The 14,571-nt window shown below is 44.8% G+C and overlaps 1 protein-coding gene across 1 annotated transcript in view; it reads left to right on the plus strand.

Annotated features, from left to right (window-relative positions):
• LOC124644447 overlaps nucleotides 1-14,571 on the plus strand; it is a 109,992-nt gene that overhangs the window by 88,166 nt on the left and 7,255 nt on the right. Inside the window, exons 4-14 of the mRNA XM_047183800.1 lie at nucleotides 4,157-4,286; nucleotides 4,861-4,975; nucleotides 5,366-5,441; nucleotides 5,982-6,116; nucleotides 7,342-7,492; nucleotides 10,235-10,320; nucleotides 10,696-10,854; nucleotides 11,286-11,432; nucleotides 11,955-12,090; nucleotides 12,833-12,941; nucleotides 13,465-13,550. Coding sequence (XP_047039756.1) covers nucleotides 4,157-4,286; nucleotides 4,861-4,975; nucleotides 5,366-5,441; nucleotides 5,982-6,116; nucleotides 7,342-7,492; nucleotides 10,235-10,320; nucleotides 10,696-10,854; nucleotides 11,286-11,432; nucleotides 11,955-12,090; nucleotides 12,833-12,941; nucleotides 13,465-13,550 — 1,330 coding nt within the window. The remainder of the gene's footprint in view (nucleotides 1-4,156; nucleotides 4,287-4,860; nucleotides 4,976-5,365; nucleotides 5,442-5,981; nucleotides 6,117-7,341; nucleotides 7,493-10,234; nucleotides 10,321-10,695; nucleotides 10,855-11,285; nucleotides 11,433-11,954; nucleotides 12,091-12,832; nucleotides 12,942-13,464; nucleotides 13,551-14,571) is intronic.

The following is a 14,571-nucleotide window of genomic DNA, read 5'->3' on the forward strand; positions in this document are numbered from 1 at the left end:
TCCGTGACAAGCCGAACACTTGCCTTTCGCCCCGGATGACTGAGGTTATGAAGAGACGTGAAAATCTGCTTGCGGAACGTTTTTGTTATGTATGGGCGGGGAGTACCCGCTACGTCACAGTATATCTCGACGTCACTCTCGGGTAATTTCACCTTCCTCAGCTTTAAAGATGATCCTTCTTTTAGCAAGTTCTGTAGCTCGGGGTCGGCTTGCTGTTCTTTGGCCAGCGCTTGGTAATCCAATGGCAGTTGAAGCTCGTTGATGCGCGAAAGTGTGTCCGCAACAACGTTGTCCTTCCCTGGTATATATCTTATATCAGTTGTGAACTGTCCTATATAATCCAGGTATCTGAATTGACGAGGAGGGCAGTTTGATCGTGGGCGAGCAAACGCAAATGTCAGCGGCTTATGGTCTGTCGTGACGTAGAACACGCGTGCCTCAACCATGAATCGGAAATATCTGATGGCCTCGTATATCGCCAGAAGTTCACGATCGTATGGGCTGTACTTCTTCTGGGATGGGCTAAGCTTCTTTGAGAAGAAGGCAAGTGGTTGCCATTTTCCGTTGCTCCGTTGCTGAAGTACGGCACCTATTGCTGTATCAGACGCGTCCGTGAGTATGTTTAGCTCAGCGTGAGTGTCTGGATGCACCAAGAGAGTGGCTTCGGAAAGGCTCCGTTTGCAGATGTTGAAAGCGTCTAGCAGTTCCGGTGTCATGATAACCGGGTGTGATCCTTTGACTTTTGGACCTGCGAGCAGTTGGTTGAGCGGTGCTTGTGTTGAAGCCGCTGCCGGGATGAAACGGCGATAAAAGTTCAGCATCCCTAGGAATCGCCTTAATTCCTTGACGGTCTTCGGTTCAGGGAAGTCTTGAATAGCCTGAACTTTGCATTCTGGTGGCTGCGTACCTGCTGCGGAGACTTTGTATCCCAGGAACATGACCTCTGTCTGGCCGAAAATACATTTGCTTGTATTTAATAAAACGCCGTACTTGGCCAGACGTTCGAAAAGTAGTCTGAGATGTTGTTCGTGCTGGTGAATGTCCTTGCTGAAGACCAGTATATCATCCAGATACCCGTAGCAGAAGTTTAAGTCTCGCAGAACTTCATCCATGAATCTTTGGAAAGTCTGAGCAGCGTTTCTGAGTCCAAAGGTCATGTAGGGAAACTCGAATAACCCAAATGGAGTTGTTATCGCTGTCTTAGGTATGTCTTCTTCAGATACAGGGATCTGATTGTATGCCTTCACTAAATCTATCGTGGAGAAGATAGTACTGCCCGCCAACTCGTGAGTGAAGTCTTGCAGGTGTCTGATAGGGTAGACATCCGGAATGGTTCGAGCATTCAATGCGCGGTAATCACCGCATGGGCGCCATCCATCATTCTTCTTAGGCGCTAAATGCAGTGGTGAGGACCAGGCGCTCTCCGAAGGGCGTGCCGTTCCGTTTTGCAGCATTTCCTCAAACTCCTGTTTCGCTATCTTGAGGCGTTGTGGGTCCAAACGACGAGGACGACTAGAAACAGGAGGTCCCGGCGTGGTGCGTATATGATGCAGCGTGTTGTGCTTTGGTACCCCTGGCTTGCCTGCAGGACGCGTGAGGTCTGGAAACTCCCTCAGGATGCGGTGATAGTTGCCATCCCCGGTCATGGTGCGGACAGAGGATATCGCTTCTGCCGGTTCGTACTGCGGTGCCTGAGTCGTAAGTGACGTCATGCTGTCTATGAGACGTTGATTTCGGCAGTCGACAATCAGATTGTAGAAAGCTAGAAAATCGACTCCGATTATGGGCTTGGTGACGTCGGCAACTATGAACCTCCACGTGAATGCGCGGCGAAGTCCTAAATCGAGTGTTAGTGGATGAAACCCGTATGTGCTTATAACTGATCCGTTTGCCGCAAACAACTCGTATTTTGTCTTCATGCGTGGTCCCCGTACAGCGGATCGTGGGAAGACACACAGGTCTGAACCCGTATCTATAAGAAACTGTATCTTCGTGGTGCGATCCGTAATGAACAGGCGGCTCGATATTGCATGGCAGTCATACTCCGCCCTTAGTGGCTGCCTTGGTGGTTTAACGCCTTCGCGTTATACGAACACGGTTCCGTGCATTTGCGGGCTTTCTCGCCAAATCGGCTGTGGTAATAGCAGTACCGGTTGTTTCTGGAGCGGGAATGTGATCGGTATCGGTTTTGGCTATACCGACTTCTGGAGCGCGAGCGGGATGGTCCATGACGTAACTGCGCGCTCATGACCTCCAGCTTATGTGATAAGTCAGCCACGGTTCGAGTCAACGCCTCGATAGCACTTCCTTGTTGACTCGTCTCCTGCTGTGAGCAAGCTTCTTTCCCGGGCACTGGAATGCTAGTTGCGGCGACTTGCGTGGTTACTGGAACGATGTCATTGATGCGGTCCACCAATTCTGCTACCTCTTCGAGGCTGGAACTTGCTTGCATCGTTACTATCGTTTGGAGGTTCGTCGGCAACCTACTGCACCAAATCGACCTGATGAAATCAGTTGGGACATTAGGTCCGGCCAGTTGCTGTAAGTGGCGGAGAAATTGGGTGGGTTTCCTGTCTCCTAACTCTTCATGCATGAGTAATTGCTTGATCTTCCGCTCCTGCGAGGCGGATAGTCGCTTGATCAGCTCTGCCTTCAGTTTTTCATATCTGCCGGTGGCGGGGGGGCTCACTATGAGGTCACGCACTTGCGCTGCATGTTGCGGTTCGAGCTGCGCCAGCACGTAATAAAACTTCGTGTTGTCCGTGGTAATGTTGGAGAGAACGAACTGACCTTCTAGCTGCGCAAACCATAATTGTGGGTCGTCTGCATTGAAGACTGGTGCCTTGACCCCCACTCGGTACGCCATGAAGAAATCACTGTTAGCTTCTTTCATCGGTTCTGTCATAATTGATGCTTGCCGGGCTTAGTTCTTGAATCCGAAATCACGTCGGGGTCACCAGTGAAGTAGTATAGTACTGCAGGAGCTAGTATACTACTTGCGATCGAACAGCGTGGCAATAGCAATAGCGGCGATGACGACAGGCGAAGGAATAAAATACACGGTAAGAGTTTAGAAGCTGTATTACGTAGCAAGGTTACAAGCGTAATGAATTAATTATAAAAATGCACAGGTATTTATACATAAAAATACTTAAGAAAAAACAGCTCCCGCTTGGCATCTATGCGCAGGAGTTTACGCCCCCTCATTAGCGAGGACAATAGGCGAGTGCGCCGCCATCTTGGCTCACTAGCGCCACCATCTCGGCTCACTAGCGCCACCAACAAAAGATGCGCAGACGCCATATTGAAAGGGGCGGCGCTAACTTGCTTATCGTCGCGGAGTGGGCGGAGCTTCCCAACTTGTTTTGCACACGGCACGCTCTGACGAAAAGTGGCGTGATCTTCATGCTGCGTTTAGTCGTGTGTTTTGCTTGCCACAAAGGAAAAGAAACAGGTTGCAGAAACAGCATAATAAATGGTATACACGCTGATTCCGATTTAGTTTAGGTGATTAGCATTGCTAACCTTAATTAGTGCTGCAGTACAAACGAAGAATCACTGATTCTAAAGTAATTGCACCTTCGAAAAGCTAGCCGATTAGCTTACAGACTTGTTGAGAATTTTTGTGTGCCTAGGAAAGACGGGGCGCATATTTGATAAAAATAAAACTATTACTGTCGTCAATAAATTAAAGCCCAAGTTCAACAACAGAAATGTCAGCTTTCTTAAAACAACTGTTAACTGTGGATTTTCACTTTATAATGTCGGGACCTTTTCACACACGGTCGGTTAGCCCCATGGTAAGTTATTTATTAACTTGTGTTATGGGTGCTAACACAACTGATAAACTACATATAGCTACATATATACATATTTATAAATACATATTATAACACCCAGACCACGGCCAACAAGCATGCTCATCACACAAATGTCGACCGAACGGGGAATCGAACCCGGGACCTCAAGTTCGGCGGTCCATTGCGCCATCGAGGTCGTCGCGACTTTAATTTTCAAATTAAACAGTTGTTTTGAGAAAAACGGACGTTGAACTAGAGCCTATCTACGTTCAATCCGTCAGCATGCGCACAAAAAAATCAGCGCTTGAAAGCGGGCTACCGGCCAGAGTAAATGAGAATTTAAACATATTTTCCAGAACCGAGCGGCAACGGAGTACACGCCAGTAAAACACCACTGGTTCTACCGCGTGGACGTGGAAGACAAGTCTATATGGAGAGGGTTCTCCGTGGCAGATTCCAGGGCGCTCGAAACTGCTTATTTGAACCGTAAGTATTTACGAGAAGTTCAAAAGTTAAAGTTACCACGTGGTTGACGGCGGTTTTCAATATACTAATCATCCATAATATTACTTGTGTGGGTCTCGTGTCAAAATTCTATCTCTAGTAAGTAAATTAATAGATTGATAGAATATTGGAAACCGCCTTTTAGAGCCGCAATGGTCGATCGATTATTAGGTTAAGCAATTCTTGGCGCGGCGATCATTTTGTCACGTCAAATTGGTGAGTCCAGGTTGTCAATTGAACATCTTTGGCAGTCGTTACGGGTAGTGCGAAGCTAGACAGTGTGGCAAGAAGTCTCACCAATTGGTATCAGCTCGCCCAGGTACCTAGGTCGAGGAGGTAAGGTAGGCAGTCGCTCCATGTCATCCACGGACAAACCACTTAAACTAATAAGCGATCTACCATGAAGTGGTCTTTTTTTTTGACACATAACGGAAGTCATGTACTGGAACTTCATGATGTCAACTCTTATCATACCTGTATCTTAGATTTTTTAGAAAAGTCTTGCTATGATATTTATCAGCATTTATTCAAGCGTGTTTTTCTGTTTATTTCACAGCGGAACTGAACGACCAAACCCTGGTGCCTACAGACGGGGGTAGATACGATGTGAACGTGGTGGGCAGACTTCGTATACCCGTCTACTGGACTGATAAGCCTACCAATGTTAGAAGGTAAGATTTGTATATAAACTGTTGGTTGATATGTATTATCATCATCTGCACCTTGGAGTGGAGTAAATAATAGTTGTGGTAGCCTAGTGGTTAAAGCAACTGTTTCTTAAGTGAACAGTGTGCGGGTCCAATTTCATGTCGGGCAAAAACCAATGTAACTACTTCTAAGTATATCCTGGACGCGAATGACGGAATGGAAGTGAAGGAAAACATGTTGAGGAAATCTAGACTTTAAGTCTGAAATCCCCAATCCGCCATTCGCGATTTCTTAAGTCCATAACGTGACTAGAACGAGACTAGATCAACGACTCTGTTTCTTCTCTTTATAATATTAGATAAAGCTTTTTTTAGGAATGCTATAATTCACGCAATTTATTATTTTTATTACAGATGCAGTTGGTTCTACAAAGGTACAACGGATGCCAGATATGTGCCGTACACCGAACCAGTGGCCGAGAAATTAGAGGTACGTAATAGTTCACGGGGGCTGTTCTCATATAAGGAGATCAGCCAGCTGCGCAGGATATATTATAGAGCACGCACAGTTGCGCAGACATAGGTGCACTCTCTATTCCTTCACTCTCATAGCGCGATGGGACGTAATAACTCCTCAGGGATCCACTTTTAATGTGTCTTCTGAAACATGGAGAAACTCGTCTCTGAAGAGAGCAGTTTAGTACATACTAGCCGTTTTCCTGCGGTTTTACCCGCGACCCGCGAACTTGTGCCCATACCCAGAAGATTATATCTCATGCTACTTGCGAAGAGTGTACGTTTCCAACAGTGAAAGATTTTTTCAAATCGGCCCACTAATTTTGAAGCCTTTCGGGTACTAACAATCAAAAAAATGATTTCTCTTTATTGTGTTACTATATATTGTCGCCTCTCCGTTTTTATAATCATTTAAGTAATATATGTAAATATTTTTGTAATATTTTTGGTGTGACATAAAAGGCCTTATACATATTTATGTATTTGTGCTACTCAAAATCTACTATATTTTCAGGAAGAGTATCGCCACGGTATGACAACCTCAGAATGGCACAGACGTCTGGTGTTACCCAACGGAGAGGTGGTGGTCATGCATGGCCCGGCTGTCATGGTGCATTTCCTGCATAGTGATGCTTTTAGTACTCCGCCGGTAAGTTTGTTTGACAATTTACTTGTTATACATATTATTTAAGATATAAAATATAAATATAGTTTATTTGTAAAACACGAGTATACGGACCAAAATACATAGTTATACATACCTATGTTGTACTGCAATTCAACATATATTCAAAAATATTCCAATATTATGCTAATAATTGATATGTTATCTTACCCAAGTGTGTTATTACCCTCACATCAGTGAATTGTTACCACCTTTTTTTCAGTGTTTTATTTAATGTTATTATCGCCTCAGTTAGATAACAATTGCAATACTGGACTAGTTATTCAATCAAAGGGCTATCTATTTGATTTGGCTATTTCAACCAGTTGGCATCAACATTTACTTACATTGTTTACTCACTAAAATAGTCACTATTTTCCAGAGTGTAAGGCCCAGAATCCACCAAAACGAAACTATCAATAGAATTTCTGTGCGCTGAAGTTGTATTAGTTGCTTCTCCCCTTTAGTGCTATCTGGGCTTTATAACTCTCAGCTAATTTAATCCTTACTTTACCATATTCTTACCCTACCAAACTATACCTACTGTACCCATACCCTTTACCTTACCTTATCCTAATCTTACCCTCTTTCCCAGCTGTTCTCGTTCGGTAAGCGAGTGTACCGTAACCCCCCTAAGATCAGGGTGTCAAGAGATCAGCCAGCTAGGATAGATCATCTCATACTGTTGGTGCACGGCGCCGGAGAGTATAAGTGTCAGAAGGAGAAAATTGTTAGTGTTTTCATCATCTGCCTAGTCTTTTCCCAACTATGTTTGATCAGCTTCCAGACTAACAGAATTACAAGTGTTTTACAAGGAGCGACTGCCTATCGGACCTCCCCAACCCGGGCAACCCAATAATTCGTGCTTTCCAAAACTTAGAAGAGCTTGCTATGACAAGATGGTCACCGCTCCACGGACCGACTGCGCTAAACGTTGCTCAACTTAATGATCGATCTATTTGCGCTTCTTAGACTTACCACGAGTTCTTCTTAGAGATTTTTTTAGTGTTTTGTTACCCTTCACTTAAAGAAAATTAGGGTAAAAGAAGGATCAGTTCACATTGACAGTACATGATTCTAGACCGTTTTATAGATGCTCCTACAAGACCCTTCGTGCGCAAATCCGACTCGTACATAACCGGTTTATACCCTCCTACCCAGAAGGGCTATGTTTTTTAAATTTTTGACTTGTATTACAAAATGTTTCCAGCAATCCAGTTCCCGCCCCCGCGTGGTCCGCCGAGGTCACGACGAGTCAGAGATCGAGGACACAGAGCCGTCCAGCATCGATCATCTGCTGTTGCTCTGTCATGGCGTCGGATCCGCTTGCGATATGCGCTTCCGGTCCGTTGAGGAAGTCGGTAAGTACGTCAGTGTGGGGTCGGTGAGTCAGAGATCGAGGACACAGAGCCGTCCAGCATCGATCACCTGCTGCTGCTCTGTCATGGCGTCGGATCCGCTTGCGATATGCGCTTCCGGTCCGTTGAGGAAGTCGGTAAGTACGTCAGTGTGGGGTTGGTGAGTCAGAGATCGAGGACACAGAGCCGTCCAGCATCGATCACCTGCTGCTGCTCTGTCATGGCGTCGGATCCGCTTGCGATATGCGCTTCCGGTCCGTTGAGGAAGTCGGTAAGTACGTCAGTGTGGGGTCGGTGAGTCAGAGATCGAGGACACAGAGCCGTCCAGCATCGATCACCTGCTGCTGCTCTGTCATGGCGTCGGATCCGCTTGCGATATGCGCTTCCGGTCCGTTGAGGAAGTCGGTAAGTACGTCAGTGTGGGGTCGGTGAGTCAGAGATCGAGGACACAGAGCCGTCCAGCATCGATCACCTGCTGCTGCTCTGTCATGGCGTCGGATCCGCTTGCGATATGCGCTTCCGGTCCGTTGAGGAAGTCGGTAAGTACGTCAGTGTGGGGTCGGTGAGTCAGAGATCGAGGACACAGAGCCGTCCAGCATCGATCACCTGCTGCTGCTCTGTCATGGCGTCGGATCCGCTTGCGATATGCGCTTCCGGTCCGTTGAGGAAGTCGGTAAGTACATCAGTGTGGGGTCGGTGAGTCAGAGATCGAGGACACAGAGCCGTCCAGCATCGATCACCTGCTGCTGCTCTGTCATGGCGTCGGATCCGCTTGCGATATGCGCTTCCGGTCCGTTGAGGAAGTCGGTAAGTACGTCAGTGTGGGGTTGGTGAGTCAGAGATCGAGGACACAGAGCCGTCCAGCATCGATCACCTGCTGCTGCTCTGTCATGGCGTCGGATCCGCTTGCGATATGCGCTTCCGGTCCGTTGAGGAAGTCGGTAAGTACGTCAGTGTGGGGTCGGTGAGTCAGAGATCGAGGACACAGAGCCGTCCAGCATCGATCACCTGCTGCTGCTCTGTCATGGCGTCGGATCCGCTTGCGATATGCGCTTCCGGTCCGTTGAGGAAGTCGGTAAGTACGTCAGTGTGGGGTTGGTGAGTCAGAGATCGAGGACACAGAGCCGTCCAGCATCGATCACCTGCTGCTGCTCTGTCATGGCGTCGGATCCGCTTGCGATATGCGCTTCCGGTCCGTTGAGGAAGTCGGTAAGTACGTCAGTGTGGGGTCGGTGAGTCAGAGATCGAGGACACAGAGCCGTCCAGCATCGATCACCTGCTGCTGCTCTGTCATGGCGTCGGATCCGCTTGCGATATGCGCTTCCGGTCCGTTGAGGAAGTCGGTAAGTACGTCAGTGTGGGGTTGGTGAGTCAGAGATCGAGGACACAGAGCCGTCCAGCATCGATCACCTGCTGCTGCTCTGTCATGGCGTCGGATCCGCTTGCGATATGCGCTTCCGGTCCGTTGAGGAAGTCGGTAAGTACGTCAGTGTGGGGTCGGTGAGTCAGAGATCGAGGACACAGAGCCGTCCAGCATCGATCACCTGCTGCTGCTCTGTCATGGCGTCGGATCCGCTTGCGATATGCGCTTCCGGTCCGTTGAGGAAGTCGGTAAGTACGTCAGTGTGGGGTCGGTGAGTCAGAGATCGAGGACACAGAGCCGTCCAGCATCGATCACCTGCTGCTGCTCTGTCATAGCGTCGGATCCGCTTGCGATATGCGCTTCCGGTCCGTTGAGGAAGTCGGTAAGTACGTCAGTGTGGGGTCGGTGAGTCAGAGATCGAGGACACAGAGCCGTCCAGCATCGATCACCTGCTGCTGCTCTGTCATGGCGTCGGATCCGCTTGCGATATGCGCTTCCGGTCCGTTGAGGAAGTCGGTAAGTACGTCAGTGTGGGGTCGGTGAGTCAGAGATCGAGGACACAGAGCCGTCCAGCATCGATCACCTGCTGCTGCTCTGTCATGGCGTCGGATCCGCTTGCGATATGCGCTTCCGGTCCGTTGAGGAAGTCGGTAAGTACGTCAGTGTGGGGTCGGTGAGTCAGAGATCGAGGACACAGAGCCGTCCAGCATCGATCACCTGCTGCTGCTCTGTCATGGCGTCGGATCCGCTTGCGATATGCGCTTCCGGTCCGTTGAGGAAGTCGGTAAGTACGTCAGTGTGGGGTCGGTGAGTCAGAGATCGAGGACACAGAGCCATCCAGCATCGATCACCGAGTCCGTTGAGGAAGTCGGTAAGTATATACGTAAATGTAGGCTCGATGTTTCTTAAGAAGTCAGGAAGATAAGTAAGAGTAAAATTAAATATTGTTGGCGTAAAACAATGTAGTGTTGGGGTAACATATTGTTGGGGGGGGGGGGGGTAAGACTACATATTGTTCGGTTAAACAACATATTGTTGGAGTAGAACCTCCTATTCCTGGGGTAAGGCTAAATACTATTGGGGTAAACTACATACAACTGGGTGTAAACCTACATATTTTTGGGGTAAGATTACACAGTGTAACACTAATTTTCACTTGTCATCTGAAATACGGTCTCAACACTTGTTTCTTAGATATGTAAGGGAAGAAGCGAGGTAGCCCCAACACAAGTACTTCGGTAACTTACTGGGGCTGCCTCACTTATGATCGCTATGTACTATTAAAGCTTTACTATAATTTGGATTATATTTGTCAATCTAAATTAAACAATATTATTGTTAAATTATTTCACTTAAACCATGTAATTTTCTTTCTATTATAGTGGAGGACTTCAGAGCGACCAGCTTACAACTGATACAGTCTCACTACAGGAACTCGTATGATCAGGGCGTCGTCAGCAGAGTCGAGGTGAGCAGAAGTCTTGTCTTTGTTAATATATTTCTTTTTTGTTATGGAATTAGTGGATAGAAGTGAATATATTTATGACCAATTTTGTAGCTTTAATTCTATACGTTTATATGATATCGGGTTATGTATAGGCGTTTGGTATATTTTGGACATATTTCACTGTTTTCTGATGCATATTCTTGCATTTTGATAGCGCATTGCATAGGCACAATTAAAATACTATTAATTATCACTGTTAAATTCACATGTATTTCCACATTACTATAAATATGGTAGAGTTGAACTTCATTTGGATTACTTCGTTCTGTAGCCCAAAAAATGAAGAAGTGACAGACATCCAAATATTCACAGTTTTACCTTTTTTTTCACCCCCAGGTACTCCCCATATCCTGGCACGCAACCCTCCACTCCGGAGAGACAGGTGTAGACCGCAGACTCTCACAAATAACCCTGGACAGCATACCCCGGCTGCGCAACTTTACCAACGACACTGTGCTCGATGTGCTGTTCTATACCAGCCCCGTGTTCTGTCAGGTAAGACCCCATGTGACCCATTGACCCCTCGTGACAACACCGCTTACACAATGACACTCTGTGATACATGGACCCCATGCATCTTTTGCAAATTTGAGTTTGACATGTGATATAACCCAAGTGTAACGTTACCCCATGTGATCAAAGACCCGTGTGTTGTTACCCTTTTTAGTGAAAAAGTAGTTTCTCCCAAATAAGAATGGAGAGTTAATAGTGACATCCACATCCACAATGCGTTATTACCTAAAGATCTATGTTAACATGACAGTATTTTTACCACGACCACTGTCAGTGAATCACAAAATTTTGTTTACAAAAATCATTTAACAAAATCACATATAACACCTCTATAAAATATGCCATCTTAAGAAGTCACTCGCACTTTTCAATATTATTGTTAAACCTAATAATTGTTCCTTTTTCTTTCACAGACAATATTGGACACGGTATGCAAAGAGCTGAACCGTATATACGAGATATTTCTGCAGCGGAACCCCACGTTTAAAGGGGGCGTTTCACTAGGCGGACACTCATTGGGCAGCGTTATATTGTATGATTTGCTGTGTCATCAGGCTGAGGTAAGATTTTTTTTATTAGAATGTAGTTGTGCTAGGGAACTTCTTCCTGCACATGAATGAAAAGTTGCCGGGGTTCTTTATGATGCTAAAAGTGTACATAAATTAATTGAAATCGGTTCTGTAATTTTTGCGTCAAAGATAAATCATTAATTTTTATTTATTCATACCTTTAATTCTGGCAAACTTTAACGTTTAAAATAGTTCTGAGATATTAACTCCTGCACTAAGTTACGGTAGATTTCAATAAGTGGTCCATCCTTTGCCTTCGATTAAATATTTGGGTGTAATTTATTTGTAGCTTGCGTCAAAATTCAATCTCTAATCGCAGAGCAACTTCGTCTATCTGTCCGACTTTTACGCCAAAGCTACTGAACCGATTGAAATTAAATTTGGTACACAGCTATCCTACAGCTTGGCTACTTAGGCCACTTTTTATTCACATGTAGGACGTACTTCCCTTGCAATTCTAGCTTAACCTGTGTAAAAGAACCTGTATAATATTTACTAAACCAGTTTCCACAGCCCTCCAAAGATGGTTCAATCAGTCCTTCTAACAAGAACTACGTGAAGGGCCCCGCGGGTACCGGGCAGCCTTGCGTCAACTACCCGCAGCTGGCGTTCAAGCCGGCCGCCATGTATGCGCTGGGAAGCCCTATAGGTAAGACTAGAGACCTTTAGGTAACATAAGAACCCTTTACGTAACATAAAGAACACTTTAGGTAACATTAGAACCCTTTAGGTAAATAATAACCCTTTAGGTAATGTTAGAACCCCAAAGGTAGGTAAGATTAGGACACTGTAGGTAAACAAGAACTACGTGAAAGGCCCCGCGGGTACCGGGCAGCTTTGCGTCAACTACCCGCAGCTGGCGTTCAAGCCGGCCGCCATGTATGCGCTGGGCAGCCCTATAAGTAAGACTAGATACCTTTAGGTAACATAAAAACATTAAGGTAACAGAAGAACACTAAGGTAACATAAGAACGCGGTAGGTAAGATTAGAACTCTATTGGTAGAACCCTCTATACAGGTCAAAACTACCCGTCGTTTTCCACTTTGGGTCTAAAAAGAAGAGGAATAAGAGGATATTACAATACCCTAGTCAGTAAAGACTCTTATATATCGGTTAGCAACATTTTTAAAACCGTAAATACTATCATTGTTTAGTTACCAAAAGGGAATAACGGGGACCTATTGTTAAGACTTCGCTGTCCGTCTGTTCCCAGGCTGTATCTTATGAACAGTGATAACAAGTAATAAGTTCACAGAACAGTGATAAGTTCACAGAAATTCTGACAAGTGGAGAGCAGATTTAGTGCTTTTTTTTGTAGACAATTTGTACGGAAATGTAATGCAATTGGCTGTCTGTTATGTATTGATAATATATTTTCTTTTGTTCAAAGCTATATTCGAGTGCATTCGTGGCGTGGAGTCGCTAGGATCGAGCTTCTCTCTGCCGACATGCAAGAACTTCTTCAATATATTCCATCCCTATGACCCGATCGCTTATAGGTGAGATTTTGTTATTATTAATAGGTGTTTCACCGGCTTCCTAAGGGAACTTCTTTCCGCGCACTTGGATAAAAAGTAGCCTTTGTAAGTCCTTGCCCAGGCTCCAGACTATATGTGTACCAAATTTCATTCATTAGTCAATCAAATAAAATCGATCCAACCGATTTAGTAATTTTTAGTTTAGTTATTTTGGCATAAAAACCAGACAGACAGAGTTACTTTCGTATTTTTAATATTAGTAAATAATACATATATTTTTCTGTGATGTTCCTATCTGAATCCAGTCATGTTACAGTTTTTACATAAAAGCATATAAGATTATTCGATAAGAATATTCCAAACTTGTTTTTTTTTTTTGTAAAATTTTAATAAGCACCTAAATAAATTTATATTTTCACATAAAATCTAATCTCCGAACACCCATTATATAAGCGAATTATTAACCTTTGAAAAAAAAAATGACTTACAAAACGCAGCTAACGCCACAAGCAACAGCTAGTATATAAAATACTTAATATTCCAGGATTGAGCCACTGATCAATCCGGTACTACGCGATCTGAAGCCCTACCTCATTCCGCATCACAAAGGCAGGAAGAGGATGCATCTAGGTAAGTAACGCAATTTAGTATTTGTCTACAACAGTGGTTCTTAACCTTTTTGACATGAGGGACCACTTTAACTAAAGTTTGTCTTGCCGGGGACCACCTCATCGGTTTACCTAAATTAGCACTCATTTCTTTATTATTTATCAAAAAAAAAAATCTGATTTTTTGGGTCAGTTCTACTCAAAGCTAAACGCATGTCGGCAGTTGTGTAGGTAAGCAAATGCAAATAAAAAAAAACTTGCCTATGTAGTTTTCAAATGCGCGAGCGAAGCGAGCGCGAAATTTTTATCGGACTTAAACCAAATATTACGTAAAATTTAGCCCAAACGTGCTTAACTTTTTGTTTGTTGACAAATGCCAAAACAAGGGTATATAGTTTCTGAATACGCGAGCGAGCGCGAAATTTTTATCGGACTCCAACCAAATATTACGTAAAATTTAGCCCAAACGTACTTAACTTTTTGTTTGTTGACAAATGCAAAAATAAGGGCATACAGTTTCTGAACACGCGAGCGAAGCGAGCGCGAAATTTTAATTATTTTTTAAGACTCAAAACCAAAATTACGTAAAATGTAGTCCAAACATACATTTTCATGAATGGGGGGGACTAGGTACGACACACCCGATATACGTCCATGCGAAAACCCCCGCTCGCAATTATAAGTCGATAAAAATAAAGTTAGATAACGTATAGCAACGTCGCGAAGCTAAGCTTCGCGGACCACTTGGAATGCCTCCAGGGACCACCAGTGGTCCGCGGACCACCGGTTAAGAACCACTGGTCTACAAAAATACTGACATAAAGATAGACACAAGTTAAATAAATGTATTCCAATTCCAAATATCTTTCGATGCTATTGGGAATTTTTACTCTTTCCCTGGCCCCTGTCTGCGCCGCACATTTGGTCCCTATGTGCGAAGTATGCACACAGGCGTGGCTCCACCAGCCTTATTGGCTAACATTAAGAACTTTGCTTTTGTATGCAAATATAAATAAAATAAAATAAAATAGTTTTTATTTAAT

Source organism: Helicoverpa zea, chromosome 30, assembly GCF_022581195.2.
Source record: "Helicoverpa zea isolate HzStark_Cry1AcR chromosome 30, ilHelZeax1.1, whole genome shotgun sequence".
NCBI classification, from domain to species: Eukaryota; Metazoa; Arthropoda; class Insecta; order Lepidoptera; family Noctuidae; genus Helicoverpa; species Helicoverpa zea.